General features: G+C 40.1%; 1 protein-coding gene across 2 annotated transcripts in view; it reads right to left on the bottom strand.

The window, feature by feature from the left end:
* Nucleotides 1–15933, bottom strand: part of schip1 (schwannomin interacting protein 1) — an 809528-nt gene that overhangs the window by 11584 nt on the left and 782011 nt on the right. For both annotated transcript variants that reach the window (XM_043702129.1, XM_043702130.1), the window contains one exon: nt 14549–14672. In XM_043702129.1, coding sequence (XP_043558064.1) covers nt 14549–14672 — 124 coding nt within the window. The remainder of the gene's footprint in view (nt 1–14548; nt 14673–15933) is intronic.

Here is a 15933-nt window from a genome sequence, read left to right as displayed (position 1 = left end):
TTAGGCGTGGTGACGGAGATCGTCGTGGGGGCGGGGTTAGGCGTGGTGAGGGCTGAGAAGTGGCAGATGGAGTTTAATTCAGATAAATGCGAGGTGCTGCATTTTGGGAAAGCAAATCTTAGCAGGACTTATACACTTAATGGTAAGGTCGTAGGGAGTGTTGCTGAACAAAGAGAGCTTGGAGTGCAGGTTCATAGCTCCTTGAAAGTGGAGTCGCAGGTAGATAGGATACTAAAGAAGGTGTTTGGCATGCTTTTCTTTATTGGTCAGAGTATTGAGTACAGGAGTTGGGAGGTCATGTTGCAGCTGTACGGGACATTGGTTAGGCTACTGCTGAAATATTGCGTGCAATTCTGGTCTCCTTCCTTACGGAAAGATGTTGTGAAACTTGAAAGGGTTCAAAAAAGATTTACAAGGATGTTGCCAGGGTTGGAGGATTTGAACTATAGGGAGAGGCTGAACAGGCTGGGGCTGTTTTCCATGGGGCGTCGGAGGCTGAGGGGTGACCTTATAGAGGTTTACAAAATTATGAGGGGCATAGATCGGGTAAATAGGCAAAGTCTTTGCCCTGGGGTTGGGGAGTCCAGAACTACAGGGCATAGGTTTAGGGTGAGAGGGGAAAGATATAAAAGAGACCTACAGGGCAACTTTTTCACGCAGAGGGTGGTAAATGTATGGAATGAGCTGCCAGAGGAAGTGGCGGAGGCTGGTACAATTGCAACATTTAAGAGACTAAAGAGTCTGTTTCTGTGCTGTACGTCTTTATGACTGTATGAACAGCTGAATTTAGACCAATGGATCTGAACAGTTTAGAAGCTATTTTTCAAATTATGCCACCATGCTAGTCAACAGTTTGAGTGATTTTTTTGGTTCTTTTAACTCTATACATGAAAATGGTATTTCCTTAAGACAAAGGGTGAAGCCTTATAATGGCCTGAATGGCTGGAAAATTGGGGCTATTGTGTAAAAAGTCGAGTGAGGCCTTTCTCATTGTTAGACTGCATTTTCCAACAAAGGTCCAGACTTGGAGCTGAGATTCTTGCCATGGCGTGGTGAGATGCTAATTAGCAGGAGATTATCACCCTCACTGACTGCAGAGCTCACCTCATTATTCTGCAGCTTCCTATCCTACTTTCCGATGCAAGGAAACAAATGCTGCAAATTCTTGACATTCTTGACATGGCCGTCTGAACAGGTCATCCTTGTTCCTCCAACCACATCCGGGTGCACTCCATGGACCTTAGCACCTGATACTTGCCAGCCTCTCTGACACTTCACACACAAGGCCATGCAACTAGCTAACAGATTGGATTGGGCTGTATCTCAGGGTGTCCACTTCCTCTCTTAGTGCTCACACACTATGAGTCTACCTGGAAGCTCACAATGTCCTTGCTTTTCCCATTCTGCCCTCTCAGCCAGACCTACCAAGCTTACAGTCCTTCTATTTTACCACATCATTTCATTCAGACAAAGACAGGAAGCTTGTCATAGTCGATATGTCACAGTACGATAGGGCAACAACTGACACCAGTCTGGAGAGGTGGGCAGGGTCAGCCAACTGTTGTGCAGCTCTGCCCCTGTTTTAGCTCTTTCTGCTCTATTCTGGACTGTTTTCCCCTGCAATCAGACAGGAATAGTTACTAAGGGAGGGTCAAATGGGTGGCACATCTGGAAGTGCTGATATTGGTTGGATCTCTCTAGCGAGTGTGAGCAGGCAGCATAGAGACCCTGGACAGTTAGCAGTGGGGGGGATTTATGCAGGTGAGAGTGAGTGATGGAAGATGTTGCACGCAACAGTGAGAGTAGCAGAGCATGTGCCTTGGAGGGAGGTGAGCATAGTGGAAGAGATGGGGTGAGTATCAGGTGGCAGAATGCAGATGGGTGGCACCTAGCCTTGCAGAATGGAAAAGGTAGTTAACCTTCTTCCTGCATTGCTGGGCCGTGGCTTAGTCTACTAGTCCTGGGAGCAGGACATTCGTCCTCTCCACCACTCCATCTCTCAGGATCTCCTAGTGCCTGTCTGGACAGGAATCCCAATATCTGTCAGGTCACAGGCAACGTCAGGAACAATGCAGAGCACCTCTGGACACACCTTGCTTGCCTGGGTGCACAATAGCACACGGTCAGATGAAAGGGGTGCCACTGGACAAGGTAGGTAGTTAGTGAATTTGACATGAAAGCATGAGAAAACCTGCCAGGTCTCATGGAGAGAAGCCACTATGAAATTTGACAAAACTGACACTTAGCCAAGAAGACATAAGATTCAGCACAATACATCAGTTTTATTAGTGTTTAGCCTTTAAGTCAAACGTAATTTGGTAAAGATTACCATAATCTTATCAGCTTTAAGGAATATTTGACAGTGCCTTCAGTGCAGCACGGTGGCTAAGTGGTTAGCACTGCTGCCTCACAGCGCCAGGGACCCTGGTTTGACTCCACCCTCGGGCAACCATCTGTGCGAGTTTACACATTCTCACTGTGTCTGCGTGGATTTGTTTCAGGTTTCTTCCCACAGTCCAAAGATGTGCAGTTTAGATGGGTTCAGGGATATGCAGACTGGCGTGGTTAGCCATGCAAAATGCAGGGTTATAGGGACGGGGGGGTGTGGTGGTGGTGAAATGCTCTTACTACTGTTTGTGTGGTTCAATGGGCTGAATGGTCTGCTTCCACAGTGTAGGAATTCTATGCAAGCATGGGATTCCACATTTAAGAGCTGGAAAATAAAGGTCATCCATTCCAAATTAGCATCAGTGTAATACGTTTAATGAAGCAATTCTGTCAAACAACATCTGATACCTGAATCAGGCAGATCTGCGCTCCAAAGGACAATTTGTGTTTGGCAAGTCAGCATAACTCAATAAGATGTTCAAAGACAAACAGTCTCTTGATTTTGGATTCTTTCTTCACAGCTCCAAATATTTCTAACTGCATGGAGCATCGTCTGAGCTAGAACTCCTGTTTTGTTGATGACAGGATAATTTTATTCGCTTGACATACACAGAGGAGTCCGTAAGATTTGGTGGTCATCAATTTTGGTTTAAGTTGTCAGGCCAAGCAAATGTTAACAGTCCTTAGATGGATATACTGCAAGGGCTACATTAGCAGAACTGTTATGGCTTGATATTCATATATATAGATTTTCCTCAATTTTAAAAGCATGACTGTTTGAGAAATCCTACATTTCAGTTTGATTTCATTCTACATTTCTGGTGGTTTGTCATTTTTATTAATGCAGATTTATGGTGTGATTAGGTGCAGAGAATGTAAACAAGAACAAATCATAAACAGCCAATAATTCATGGAGATCCTTATTGTCATCTCTATCTCTCACACACACATACACATACATTATCTTTCAGTTCTATTCAGTGAAACTTATTCTGTTAAAGCTGCCTATCAGCTCACATTTAATCTTCATGTGTCAAGTGCTGTTGAAATAATTCTTTTAATTAGAAAAGGCAGGAATGTGTAACAGTGAATATATCCATGGAAAGAGAAGCAGATCAATAGGCCTCTTCTTAAGTGAGATCATAGATAGCCCTCTCAACTCAAGAAGCTGCATTGTCTCAAAATGGATTGGGAACGGATGGGCACCATGACTCCTTGCTCAGTCTGGAAGGAAAGTCACCTGGAAACTGAATGGCATTGAGAAATCCTGCCATAACAAGCTGCGGTGTGGGCTAAATTTGCTTAACAGTGTGAACTGTAGCCCTCATTCAGTAATGTGATTGGCTGGCAGCATTATTAATCCCAGCAACATCACAAGGACGTAGTAAGTGCTTCCAGGATTGACACGCCATGGCTGCTAGAGAAGGTAAGGCCTGGAATTTTCAGGTGGGAAGAGAATGCAGAGTCAGAAAGTGGAGTGGGGGAGGGGGTCGAATCTGTCCAGCAGGCAGCACGGAAAGGAGGGAGTGACATCTTATGAGGGCTTCCTGGACATGTGCAGAGCTCGCTCCAAATTAGGTGTCCACCTGCCTGCCTGCATTTGGCCATGCGGCCTTTAATATTGGGTTGGTCACCTCTGCCCGACTGGTCACGCTGACTGTACTTTGGTAAGGGAAGCACAGCTTTTTAACAAGCTTAAATGGCCAGTAATTATTTATATAAATATGACAGGTGGGCAGCTGATTTCAGCACTAATCCACTTGGTGTATATTGGGATGAGCAAGGGAGTGAGCAGGACGGTGGTGGACTAAGCACCCAACTTACTCTACAGCCTTCTGCTCCATCAAAAGCATACTGAGTTAAGGTATATAAAATCCAGCCATTTTGGTAACCTCGAAACATGTATGCTTTGACGGCACCACAGTTTAGAAATTCCAAACTGAATTCTAAGTACTGTTCTTCGTGCTTTCAGGGGCAAAGTGATCCCAAATAACCCCAGCAAATGCTGTTCCTGTTCCTTGTATTCTTTCAAATCACATTCCACAGAAACCATATTATACCACCAAATATTGAAAACAAATCTCTGTTTATACTTCACCAGAAGAACCTCGGCTCAACAGAACAACTAGGATATTAAGACAGTACATATATGCGTCATGCAAATATAGCTACCATAATAAATAAGAAATGAATGTTACCCATTGGATAGAAGATAAATTCCTTCATTACTGTCCTTCGCTAATACTAACTCTGGACCCTGCTAATGATGGACTGGAAGGTATTAATGTCTCTAATGGCAAATGATGCTGCAAATTAAATTATCAGTTGACCCCAGATGTATCACTTTAAAACAAGATATCATCAAATCCCCAGTTTTAGTACAGGACCGAAACATCTGTGGCTGTGGTTGATTTCTGATGAGAACCACTGAAGCAGGAAAAAGTATAACTGAAATTAATAGGTTTGGTGTCATTCTCCCCGTGTCTGTGTGGGTTTCCTCCGGGTGCTCCGGTTTCCTTCCACAGTCCAAAGATGTGCAGGTCAGGTGAATCGGCCATGCTAAATTGCCCATAGTGTTAGGTGCATTAGTCAGGGGTAAATGGATCTGGGTGGGTTACTCTTCGAAGGGTTGGTGTGGACTGGTTGGGCCAAAGGGCCTGTTTCCACGCTGTAGGGAATCTAATCTACATTTATCCAATTGATATTTAAATTTGCCTGGTTTACATAAGTAGCTACAATAGATGTTTAGAAATTCAAACTGAAAAGCCCCTTTTCACACAAAATATCATGACTGATAACTAAGAAAGCATACAACCGAAAATTAATATCCTCCTTTTATGTTTCTAATGACATTTTCAATAATTAACCAAAGGAATTTTGATTTTACAGAAGTATTGTTAAAGATTTAGTAGCTATCTCATCTGAACTCCTTTGGAATGCTTGATTTACTAAATTCTCCCAATGAGTTTCACATAAGAGCAGGAAAAATATTGCTTTTCTCAATAGATGTCAGCAGCACTCAATATTTAAAGCAAATATACACAAGTTAATTTTCTGTGTCAATCATAAACAAAGAAAAGTCACTATCCCTACAAATATATTGCTACTTTTCTTCCATGTTTTCTACTTTATTTTACAATTACAACTTGTATTTTCTTTATTATTTCATGGGAGATGGGCATTGCTAGGAAAGTCAGCATATGTTGCCCATCCTGAATTGCCCTTGAAGTGAATTAGTTCTTAGGCCATTTCAGAGGCCAATTAAGAGTCAAACACATTGCTTTGGGTCTGAGGTCACATAAAAGCCTGACCAGGTAAAGATGGTAAACTGTATTTCTTCAGCAAGCCAGATTGATAAAACATCTATGGCCATCATTACTGAATTTTCTTCCAGATTTTATTGATTAAAACTAAATTCCTAGAAACATAAAAGCTAGGAGCAAGAGTAGATGATTTGTCCTTTTTGAGTATACACCTCCATTCAATATGATCCTCTAATTCAATTCTATATTCCAGCTTTCTCCCCATATCCCTTGGTACCTTTAAAATTTCTCTCTCTTCCTTCAATTTTACCAACTGACATGGTAGGATTTAAACCCATATCCAAAGATGTGCAGGTTAGGTGAATTGGCCGTGCTAAATTGTCCATAGTGTTCAGGGGTGTGTAGGTTAGGAGCATTAGAGTAATAGGGTAGGGGAATGGGTCTGGTTGGGTTACTCTTCGGAGGGACGGGTGTGGACTTGTTGGGCCGAAGGGCCTGTTTTCAAACTGTAGGGATTCTATGATCTCCAGAGCATTACACTAGCCCTCTGGATCACTAATCCTGTGACATTACTGCTATGCCACCATTTCTCCCTTCTCATTCCGCATGTATGGCTCTCAAGGTGAAATATCTTCTTTTTAAAAATCTGCATGCACATCAGTTCTTTGTATGTACTTTTACATGTATTCCTTTATGGAAGTATTAAATGTTTAAGCTGTATTTTTGAAGCCATGGATAAGCAGGGATAAGATGGCATGCGATATAAAGGTGAGCCTGCCTTACAACTTAACCAATGGGTGAGAGACAAACTCAACCTTTATATCAAGTGGGAAAATGGGTGAGGAGGAAATGAGAGTTTAGGGTTATTGGCATATAGTTGCTGTATTTGTGAAAAGCATAGAGAAATTGACTGCACTGCAGGGGAGGCAATGACCGAGTGATATTATCACTGGACTATTAATCCAGAAACTCAACTAATTTTCAGGATGATGGCAGATGATGGAATTAAGCCTCTAATGATGACCGTAAAACCATTGTTGATTGTCGGGAAAAACCCATCTGGTTCACTAATGTCCTTCAGGGAAGGAAATTCGCTGTCCTTCCCTGGTCTGGCCTACATGTGACTCCAGACCCACAGCAATGTGGGTGACACTTCGCTGCCCTTTGGGCAATCAGGGATGGACAATAAATGCTGTCCGAGCCAGAGATGCCCTCATCCAGTGAGTGAATTAAAAAAAAAAGCGATTCTAACTTATTGAAAGTGTTTACAAAATGCTAAATAAAAGTAGATGGGTTTAACATTAAAATGGTCAGAACATAATCAGTTGAAATCCAAGCGTATAAATTAATTTCATGATGTGATTCAAGTGGTCAGGTCAATTTTCATAAGAATGTCACTCTTGCTTTATGTTACCAGTAACAACAGCAACAGTTGTGGCTGAGAAAGTGCTGGTGAGCTGCATGCTTGAACTGTTGCAGTGTGTATGGTGAAGGTATTCCTTTTTAATTGTATCTCTAAAGGCATCTATGTATCCTATGGTATTTAATTGGCAAAACTGAAAAAAAACTGTGTTAGGTAAGGATATAAGTTACGGCAACTATGTGATATTGAAAGTTTTGAGCAGGTATGGAGAAATGTCTAGGTTTGCAAAGTAGGAGAATGCGGTTTGAAAGCTTCTTGGAGAATGCAAAATTGTAAGGTTCAAGACAAGAAATTATTTTAGTCAAGAAATTATTGCCCTCCAACTTTAATTTACTATCATAAGATTTTGAACACCAGTCAAAGGACAATATCCAGATAAAAAGTTACAGTATATACAAAATTAGCTAATGTAGCTAGTGTTGGCTAATTTAGCAAGAAAGAATGATGACTGGGACAGTGACACAGTACAGAGATCCTGTAGGAATCCCAGGGCTTGACCAAGGACAGCAACATGCAATTTGAAAAGACTGTATAATGTTAATCTCATGTCAACAGATTTGATGTTTATCCATTTATGCACTGAATATAGACAGTGAACTTAAACTTCACTGGGTATTGGACAGATTGAGAGTGTCTTTACAGCCTCAAAGTGATAATTGATGATATGTGATTGTGCAGATGGAACTATCTACCTAGAAGTTTCTTTAGTTTTGTTTTATCAGTCTTGAAAATTGTTCTGATGAAACTTCATTGATCTGAAATGTTAACTCTGTTTTTCTCTCTCATGGATGACCATTTTCGGCTTTTACTCTTTTTACTTGCTGATGTTCAGTGTTGGCAGATACGTAGGAACAAAGATGTTCAATTGAAAGAGGTGGGCAACAGTAGAGGAAAAACTGCATTCCGTTTCAACTGTGGAGGTACCAAAGCTGTACAACATGCAGCAGCCAGAAGAAATTGCAGTGAGATGGAAGAGGAGTATCATGAGTACAAAAGGGAAATCACGAAGATCTCCGTCTTTTGAAAGTTATGGGCTTGTAATTAAAATGCTCTAATTTTGAAAATGAAAGAAACCCAACATAAATCCTGAAGAAGATAATACAAGAATGTTTTGAGATTTCTATTCCAAATTAATTTTGTCTATTTCTTTAAGTTTTCTTTTTCAAAAGCTATGCACTTGGGTGAGCTGTGATGGAATTTGGGGGAAAATAACTTCATGGATTTTATTAATTACTGTTATGGTTAATCCTTGATTCTTTTCCAATGAAATGGCTTTTATAAAGTGATGACTTTTTAAAAAAATTTCAAATCGATAGCAGTGCAGATTGTTTTAAATGTCCTATATTTGACACAAAAACCCAAACCTTCATACTTGCACTTTACTAATTTTTCTTACATCTAATGGAAACTTTGCTCTAAAAATGCATGGTAGAATACATTCAACAACACAAATTTAATCACAGGAATAAACTGCTGACTCAACCTGATGAAGAAAATGCCACTAAATTGAAATGGGATTGAACTGCTAAAGCACAAATCACCACTAATGTGTATTAGCTATTGTAATAGAATACTGTAATACCTCAAGCCTGAACTAGTGTTTTTCTCCACATGAACCACTTTGTCTAATCCCATGTTACCTCTGACACTAATTAGCTTTTTACAATTATCTGTAGTACCGAAACACTCAATCTGTTGAAGGACGCCAGATTTATTAGGAGACAGAAGTATAACTTACATTAAATCCATGCTATAATTTGAAGCTAGAACATTTTTATCTGCCCAATCCCAGATATACTTTAGTCTAGTTGTCAAAAACAATTCAGTAAAGCCATTTCAAAACGTTTAATATAATGGTAGATTCTCCAATTTTTCACTGGTATACTTTCATGAAGGGTGCTTGTTAAATTTCATTTCGGAGCTCATAAATTGGTCAAGCTGAAAATATAATGCATCATGATGTGCACCTCTTTGAGGATATTATTGGCACATTTTCAACAAATCTTCTTTTATATACCGAAGACACATATCAACATTAGAATTAATGTCAAATGAGGTGTTCCCCTCTCAGATTATTCCTAGAATACTAAGAATATTGCTTATGTGGAGGTTTACCAAGCCTTAAAAATGCTGAATCATTGTGACAGATTCATATGGAAATTAGTAGAAAATGGCCAAAAATGCATTAAGAGTTAATGTAAATCCAACTGTTTTATTATCACTCCACAAATTGAAGGCAAAGCACAACCAGCAATCTGCTTAGCAATCAACAGGAAAGAAACAGTAACCCTTTAATTTCTGTTGTGTATCACTGAATTATCACATATTAACCATCCAATGAACCAAATGCTAAAAGTAAACTCATTCTCTCGTCTGACAATGAATACTTTGTGAGATATTCAAGGATGACATTAATCATCAACCCAACAGTGGAATCTTATGTAAGTCCATGTACAGTTGTGAATTATTCACACAGCATAACTAATACGTGGGTGCAGTGAAGCTTTCTCACAGTACAACGCATGAATCATAAACTGGCAGAGATGAGAAAGGATAGATTGTACAAGTAATAGAGAAATACTTTCCATTACAGTAACTCAAATTGAATCACCCAGTCACCCAAAACACTCAATTCGCGAGACCAGTGGATTCTTTTCATATCACTATATAGCAGATGTCCTACAACTTTGACCTTCTTACTGTTTTTGATATTGTGCTGTTATAGATTTTGAAATTTATTCATGTGAGGGTTGACATTGGTTGGGACAAAAGGTGATACCACTGCCTCACAGCGCTAGGGACCCGGGTTTGATTCCAACCTTGGGTGACTGTCTGTGTGGAGTTTGTACATTCTCCCAGTGACTACATGAGTTTCCTCCGGATGCTCCAGTTTCCTCCCACAATCCAAAGATGTGCAGGTTAGGTGAATTGGCCATGCTAAATTGTCCATCGTGTTCAGGAATGTTAGGTGCATTAGTCAGGTGTAAATGTAAAATAATATGGTACTGGGTGGTTGCTCTTCAGAGGGTTGGTATGGACTTTGTTGGGCTGAAAGGCCTGTTTCCACACTGTAGGGATTCTAAGATTCTAATTTATTGAATACTTGTATCATGGAAAATGACTCAATCCTGCCGAGTACAATAACAAGTAAGCTCCACAGAGATTCATATGTGATGCCATATAGCAATTAGACAGCAAAAGATCCTCTCAATTCTCTAAAAAGTGAATGTTTCTCTGATAGCAACTCATAACACTAATACCATATACATTGAAAAATACTTGTGTGGTGTTAAAAATAAATTCCTTTTCTGTCCAATTTCCAAATGTTACTGTTTAACCTGTCTACCCTCCCAAATAATTGGAAATATTTTTTGTTTGGCTTATTTTACTGCAAATAACAGAGCAGTGTGTTTGGTATCCAAATAAAACTACAATACACATAACTGAAGCACATCCAATGCATGCCATTTGTATGGTGTGATTTGAAATGGTTCACTGCTTTCTGTGAAAAGGTGAAATCTATTAAAAAATACACACAAGTACACAAAACGCAAGGTTGGCACTGAACTTACTGAACTGCAGGCCAAAAAACCACATGAGGATTTAAATCAATTCAGATTCTTTCCCCTTAGCCATGTAATGACTACTAATAAACACCATAAAAATTCCAAAGAAACAAAGATCTGAAAGCTAGTCAAAAGACTAGAAAATGTACCTGGTTCTAATAATGCAAGAAAATTACAATGTTGCGAATTGATCTGTGTTAACTATATGGCAAATTGTACAAAGCAAATTCCAGTCCTGACCCATAGTAATGTAGCTAAGCATCATAATTAGATATCCACAAGAACACGTTTATTATCTTTAACAGTGTGCTTTTCATGGTTATTTCTCCCCTATGCACCCATTGGCTTGACTCTTCCGTGTCTCTCTGTTCCACCCAACCTGAATTCTCTTCCTCTCAACAACACCCTGTCCTTGCCATCCAAATTTGATCCCACACTAAGACGTTGCCACTTAACCTTTATGTTAACCTGACTGCTCTACAACCTTATTGTGAGAACACAATTAGTAGCAGGAGTAGAGCATGAGACCATTCAATGAGATCAGGGCTGAACTTCTATATCAAGCCCACTTTTGCCTCCTATCTCCTCAACTCAACTTCAAAAATCCATCAGGTTAATCTCTTCCCTCGCCATTACTGTCTCTACTCTCATCCCCTGTCCTGCCCACTTTGAAAGTGGAATGGTATCATGTCTTTCCATCAAAATCAGTCCTTAATTATTCCCAGTCACATGCTCTAAAATGGCATCTGTTGTACCATCGGCCTTTATGTTATTCTTCTTTATGGCAGTCTACTATCCTACTTTTGTTTGTCTTAACACTTGGTCTCACTCTCACTCATACCAGTTCTGGGCTGAGTGAGGCCGAGCTGCCTCCAAGTTTCTGCCTGGAGAATGAACTGCTTTGTAGCAACCACTCCTCATTCTTATTCATTTTCTAACTGTGTTAATCTCTGATGCACCCCTCTCTTTCTCCCTCAAATACTCTGCTCCCTTGAGCACTGAAATAAAACAAGAACTTCCACTGACATAGCATCGTTCCGGTTCACTAAACATAAAATCGCTTCACTCCCAACAAAGAACTTTTGAAGTGCAGTTCCTGTTAAAATGTTGGGAACTGACTTGTGTAGAGCAAGCTCCCACAGACAGTAATATGACAATGACCAGATAATCTTGACTTTGAAACATTAATCAGAGAAGAAAGATGAGTATCTGCTTAAAGTTCTCATCAAAAATATGGCAACTCCAACAGTGCACCACTCCCTGAGTACTGAGCATCAGATGAAATTGTTATGCTCAAGTCCCAGAGGTGAGATAGCTAACAACTAAATCAGTGGTGACACACCCTGGAAAAATCTACCACAGTGTTTGTGTTATTCTTATTCTGTGCACATGTACTACATAGAACGTTGAACAGTACAGCACAGAAACAGGCCCTTTGTTCCACAATGTCAGTGTTGACCATGATGCTATTCTAAACTAATCCCATTTGTCTGCACATCTTCAATTTCCCTCTATTCCCTGCCTGTTCTTGCGTCTACTCAAATGCCTCTCAAACACTGCTATTGTATCGATCACCTCAAAACTTTGCCCCCTTCTGTTTTACATTTCTACCCTGGGAAAAACACTGACTTAACCACCCGATCCATGCCTCTCATAATTTTATATTCTTCTATCAGGTCACCCCTTAGCCTCAGATGCTCTAGTGAAAATAATCTCAGTTTGTCCATCTTGGTAAGCCTCTCTTGCACCTTCTTCAAAGCAACCACAGCCTTACTATAGTGTGGTGTGACCAAATTTGAGCACAATACTCAAAATGTATTGTTATAGATATTCATTACAATGTCCTATGTAGGAATATCTAAAATACATTACATTACAATGAACTGCACTTGATAATGAGGGCTGTAGGAAGCAATGTACATCATAAGAACCTGAAGAAAATATTTGTGATGTTGCATTAAAAGCAGACAGTAACCTCAGTAGCATTGCTCCTGGACTGCATTACCAATTTTGGAACAAGCCACACTTATCATTTGCTTGAATAAAAACTGACTTGGAACAGTATAGTTAAGACCAGTCAAACCACTTGCAGAATTTTCTGATTTGTTCTACATAAATTCTAATTAGTCTTGCATTTCAACCTATTTGTAATTCCTGATGTTAAAAGGTGAAAACATCTTAAGCTGCATCCAAGTACAACCAAAACATTTGGGTGAACTGTTAAATTCTACACAAAATTAAGACATGGCTTTCTTTGATGGTTGAATAAGTTTTACCAGTGATTAGAACAGAAAGGCTCAGGTTTGCATTCTGGGCTGAACTTCGAGCCCTGATCTGCTGGTAAAGATTTAGACTTGACTGCAGTGCCTTCTCTTCAGAAAAAGTCTTTGCTCAACATTCCTACTCATGATTGCCATCCACTGACCCTTGCTGGAAGTGCATAAATGGACCTCAGTTGAGTTCATGTTTCAGTTCAGTTGCGATGTACCTCATGTTACGATAACTTGCCAAGATCTTGCACAGAATTACAAAGTAAGGTAACAGAAGGCTGCCCAAGAAAACCATACCTCCTGAGTAACCAACCAAAGGGGCTGAAGGAAAACAAACTTAAAAAGAACTGAAAACAAAAATATAACAATTTTAATAAATATCTTTAATCTTTTTCAATAAATTCTCCCTTTGAAGATATGACAGCAGCCCTATACTCCCTTGTCTGTGGCTTGAAACCCTGACTCAGATCATCATGAAGCTCATGCTAGAATGCACTATTTGTCAACTCCACCTTATTTCCTAAGTTAAAAGATTTAACTGGCTTAGGCTAACAAGCAACCATGCCTTCAACTGCCAAGGTACTAATTTCATGGAGTCATACAGCATGGAAGCAAGCCATTTAGTTCATCAGGGCCACACTGACCCTCCAAAGGACATCCCACCTAGACCCTCCCCCTACCCCATAACCCTGCATTTCCCATGGCCAATCCACCTAGCCTGCATGACCCTCGACTGTGGGAGGAAGCCCACACAGACACAGGGAGAATGTACAAGCTCCACACAGACAGTCACCTGAGGCTGAAATTGAACCTGGGTCCCTAGTGCTGTGAGGAAGCAGTGCTAACCACTGAGCTACCATGCCATCCCTTAAACTTCCTGCCACCAAATCTCCCCACTCTTCTCCCTCCTTTGAGGACACTGCTTAAAGCCTCAGTTTTTCATTGAGCTGGCCATCAACCCTTCTATATCCTCGATATTTGACACAAACTTTCATTTGATACTGATCCTGTACACTGCGTCAGTACATTACAGTATTAGACTCGGTGCATATTATTGCTACTTGTATAGAAAAGAATCACAGAATAACAGCGGCACGGTGGAGACTATTCAGCCCACTGTGTCTGCATCAGCATTCTGTTAGAGCTACTCTATTAGTTTCACTCCCCAACCATTTTCTTCAATCCAACTATTTTCTCTTTAAGCAATTAATTCTCTCTGGAAAGCTACAATTGACCCTGCCTTCACAATACTCTCAGGCCATATAAATCCTAAATGCTTGCTCCCTCTGATCATTTTGCCAATCACCTTAAATTGATGTCCTCTGGTTTGCAAATTTTTTTCCAATGTGAACAGTTTCTCCTTATTTCCAGACCCACATAGTTTTGAATCCCTCTATCAAACATCCTCTCATACACCTCGAAATAGAATGGCTCCAGATTCACCAATCTATCATTGGAATGGAAGTCTCTGGAACCATTCTATAAATCTCTTCTACATCATCTCCAATGCCTTCAAAATCTTTCTAAAGTATGGTGCCCAAATATGTTTTTGAACTGCATGTGTTGGAGTGTCCTGTACATCAATATTATGTGCACGTATTCTTCAGATTAAACAAAAACAGAAAACGTAATTCTTACTCTCAATCTGGGAGTGTAGATCATTGACTATAACTTGCAGCTGGCCAATAGTCATATCTCGCAGGTCTGTTGGCTTGAGGCTCCGCTTCATCAAGCTTTCACTAATGTGGGGCATATGAGGCAACTGGAAAAGAATAAACGCAACTTAGCAACAATGGCCTAAAAAAAATATCAATTGCAATGAAATGTGACATTGTTACTGAACTTTTTTTTATGACATCAAACCATTGCTAACCTACGGCCTCAAAGGAATGATATTTATTTATATATAACAAAAAGGCCCAGCTAGACAGACACTTTTTCAACTCGATAGCTGGGATGTTTCTCAGGCTTTAGCTTTTGCTGTTTCGGTCCATCAGACATTTCTTGATGTACTAAATGTGGAGGAGCTTGACTAACTTTAGCACTGGTTCCTAGATGTTAGTGAGGAAGGGCAACTGGGCTGGATGTACCTCCATCATGCTGTAAATGAAAACCTAGTCACAGTCAAGTGGCCCATTTAATGTACTTCTCACTGTTCTGTAACAGTTTCACTAAGTGCGAGGCAACTTCAGAGGACCATCAGGAGTTAGCTATATTGGTGTGAGGCCAGAGTTTCACAAGGCCAGACCAGGTAAGGATGTCCTTCTATTCTTGTGTTTCTTTCTCTAAAGAACATCACTGAACTGATTTAATGCCAACAATCAAAAGAAAAATAAACAGGCAACAGCTAAAAACAATTGCTGCAATGGCAAGGGATAGCTGGTTGTTTGATCCATCATTTCCATGATTCCTGAAGAAGGGCCTGTGCCCGAAACGTCGAATCTCCTGTTCCCTGGATGCTGCCTGACCTGCTGTGCTGTTCCAGCAATAAAGTTTCAACTCCATCAGTCTGTCAATCTTACCCATTGCTCTGGCCTCACAACTCACCGACTTGGTTCAGTCTGGATTTTGTAATTATCCAAGAGTAAATAACGTCCAAGTTAAGTGCTTTCTAGATCCCAACTTTTGATTTTTTGTTTTCTTTAAACAAGATGCAATTTTATAAAATGTTTGTGTAAAGTATTACTGCTGACATTGGCTTTTGCCCGAAATGTCGATTTCGAAGCTCCTTGGATGCTGCCTGAACTGCTGTGCTCTTCCAGCACCACTGATCCAGAATCTGGTTTCCAGCATCTGCCATCATTGTTTTTACCTTATTACTTCTGACAGGCATTTCTGGGTATGTTAAAATCTCTAGCAATACTCTGAAATATGAATTATAGATGCTGTTTGTAAAGTAACAAAGAACCAGGTGCATGAAAAGATTTTAAATGGAGTGAAGGAAAGTTATTATGGTAGAACAATCAAACTCAAAACTGATATTTTGCCACATGTAACAAACCTGTACTTGAAGTGACTGATTT

Source organism: Chiloscyllium plagiosum, chromosome 13, assembly GCF_004010195.1.
Source record: "Chiloscyllium plagiosum isolate BGI_BamShark_2017 chromosome 13, ASM401019v2, whole genome shotgun sequence".
NCBI classification, from domain to species: domain Eukaryota; kingdom Metazoa; phylum Chordata; class Chondrichthyes; order Orectolobiformes; family Hemiscylliidae; genus Chiloscyllium; species Chiloscyllium plagiosum.
Note: the sequence above shows the minus strand (reverse complement) of the source record. Positions and strands in the feature narration are given on the sequence as shown.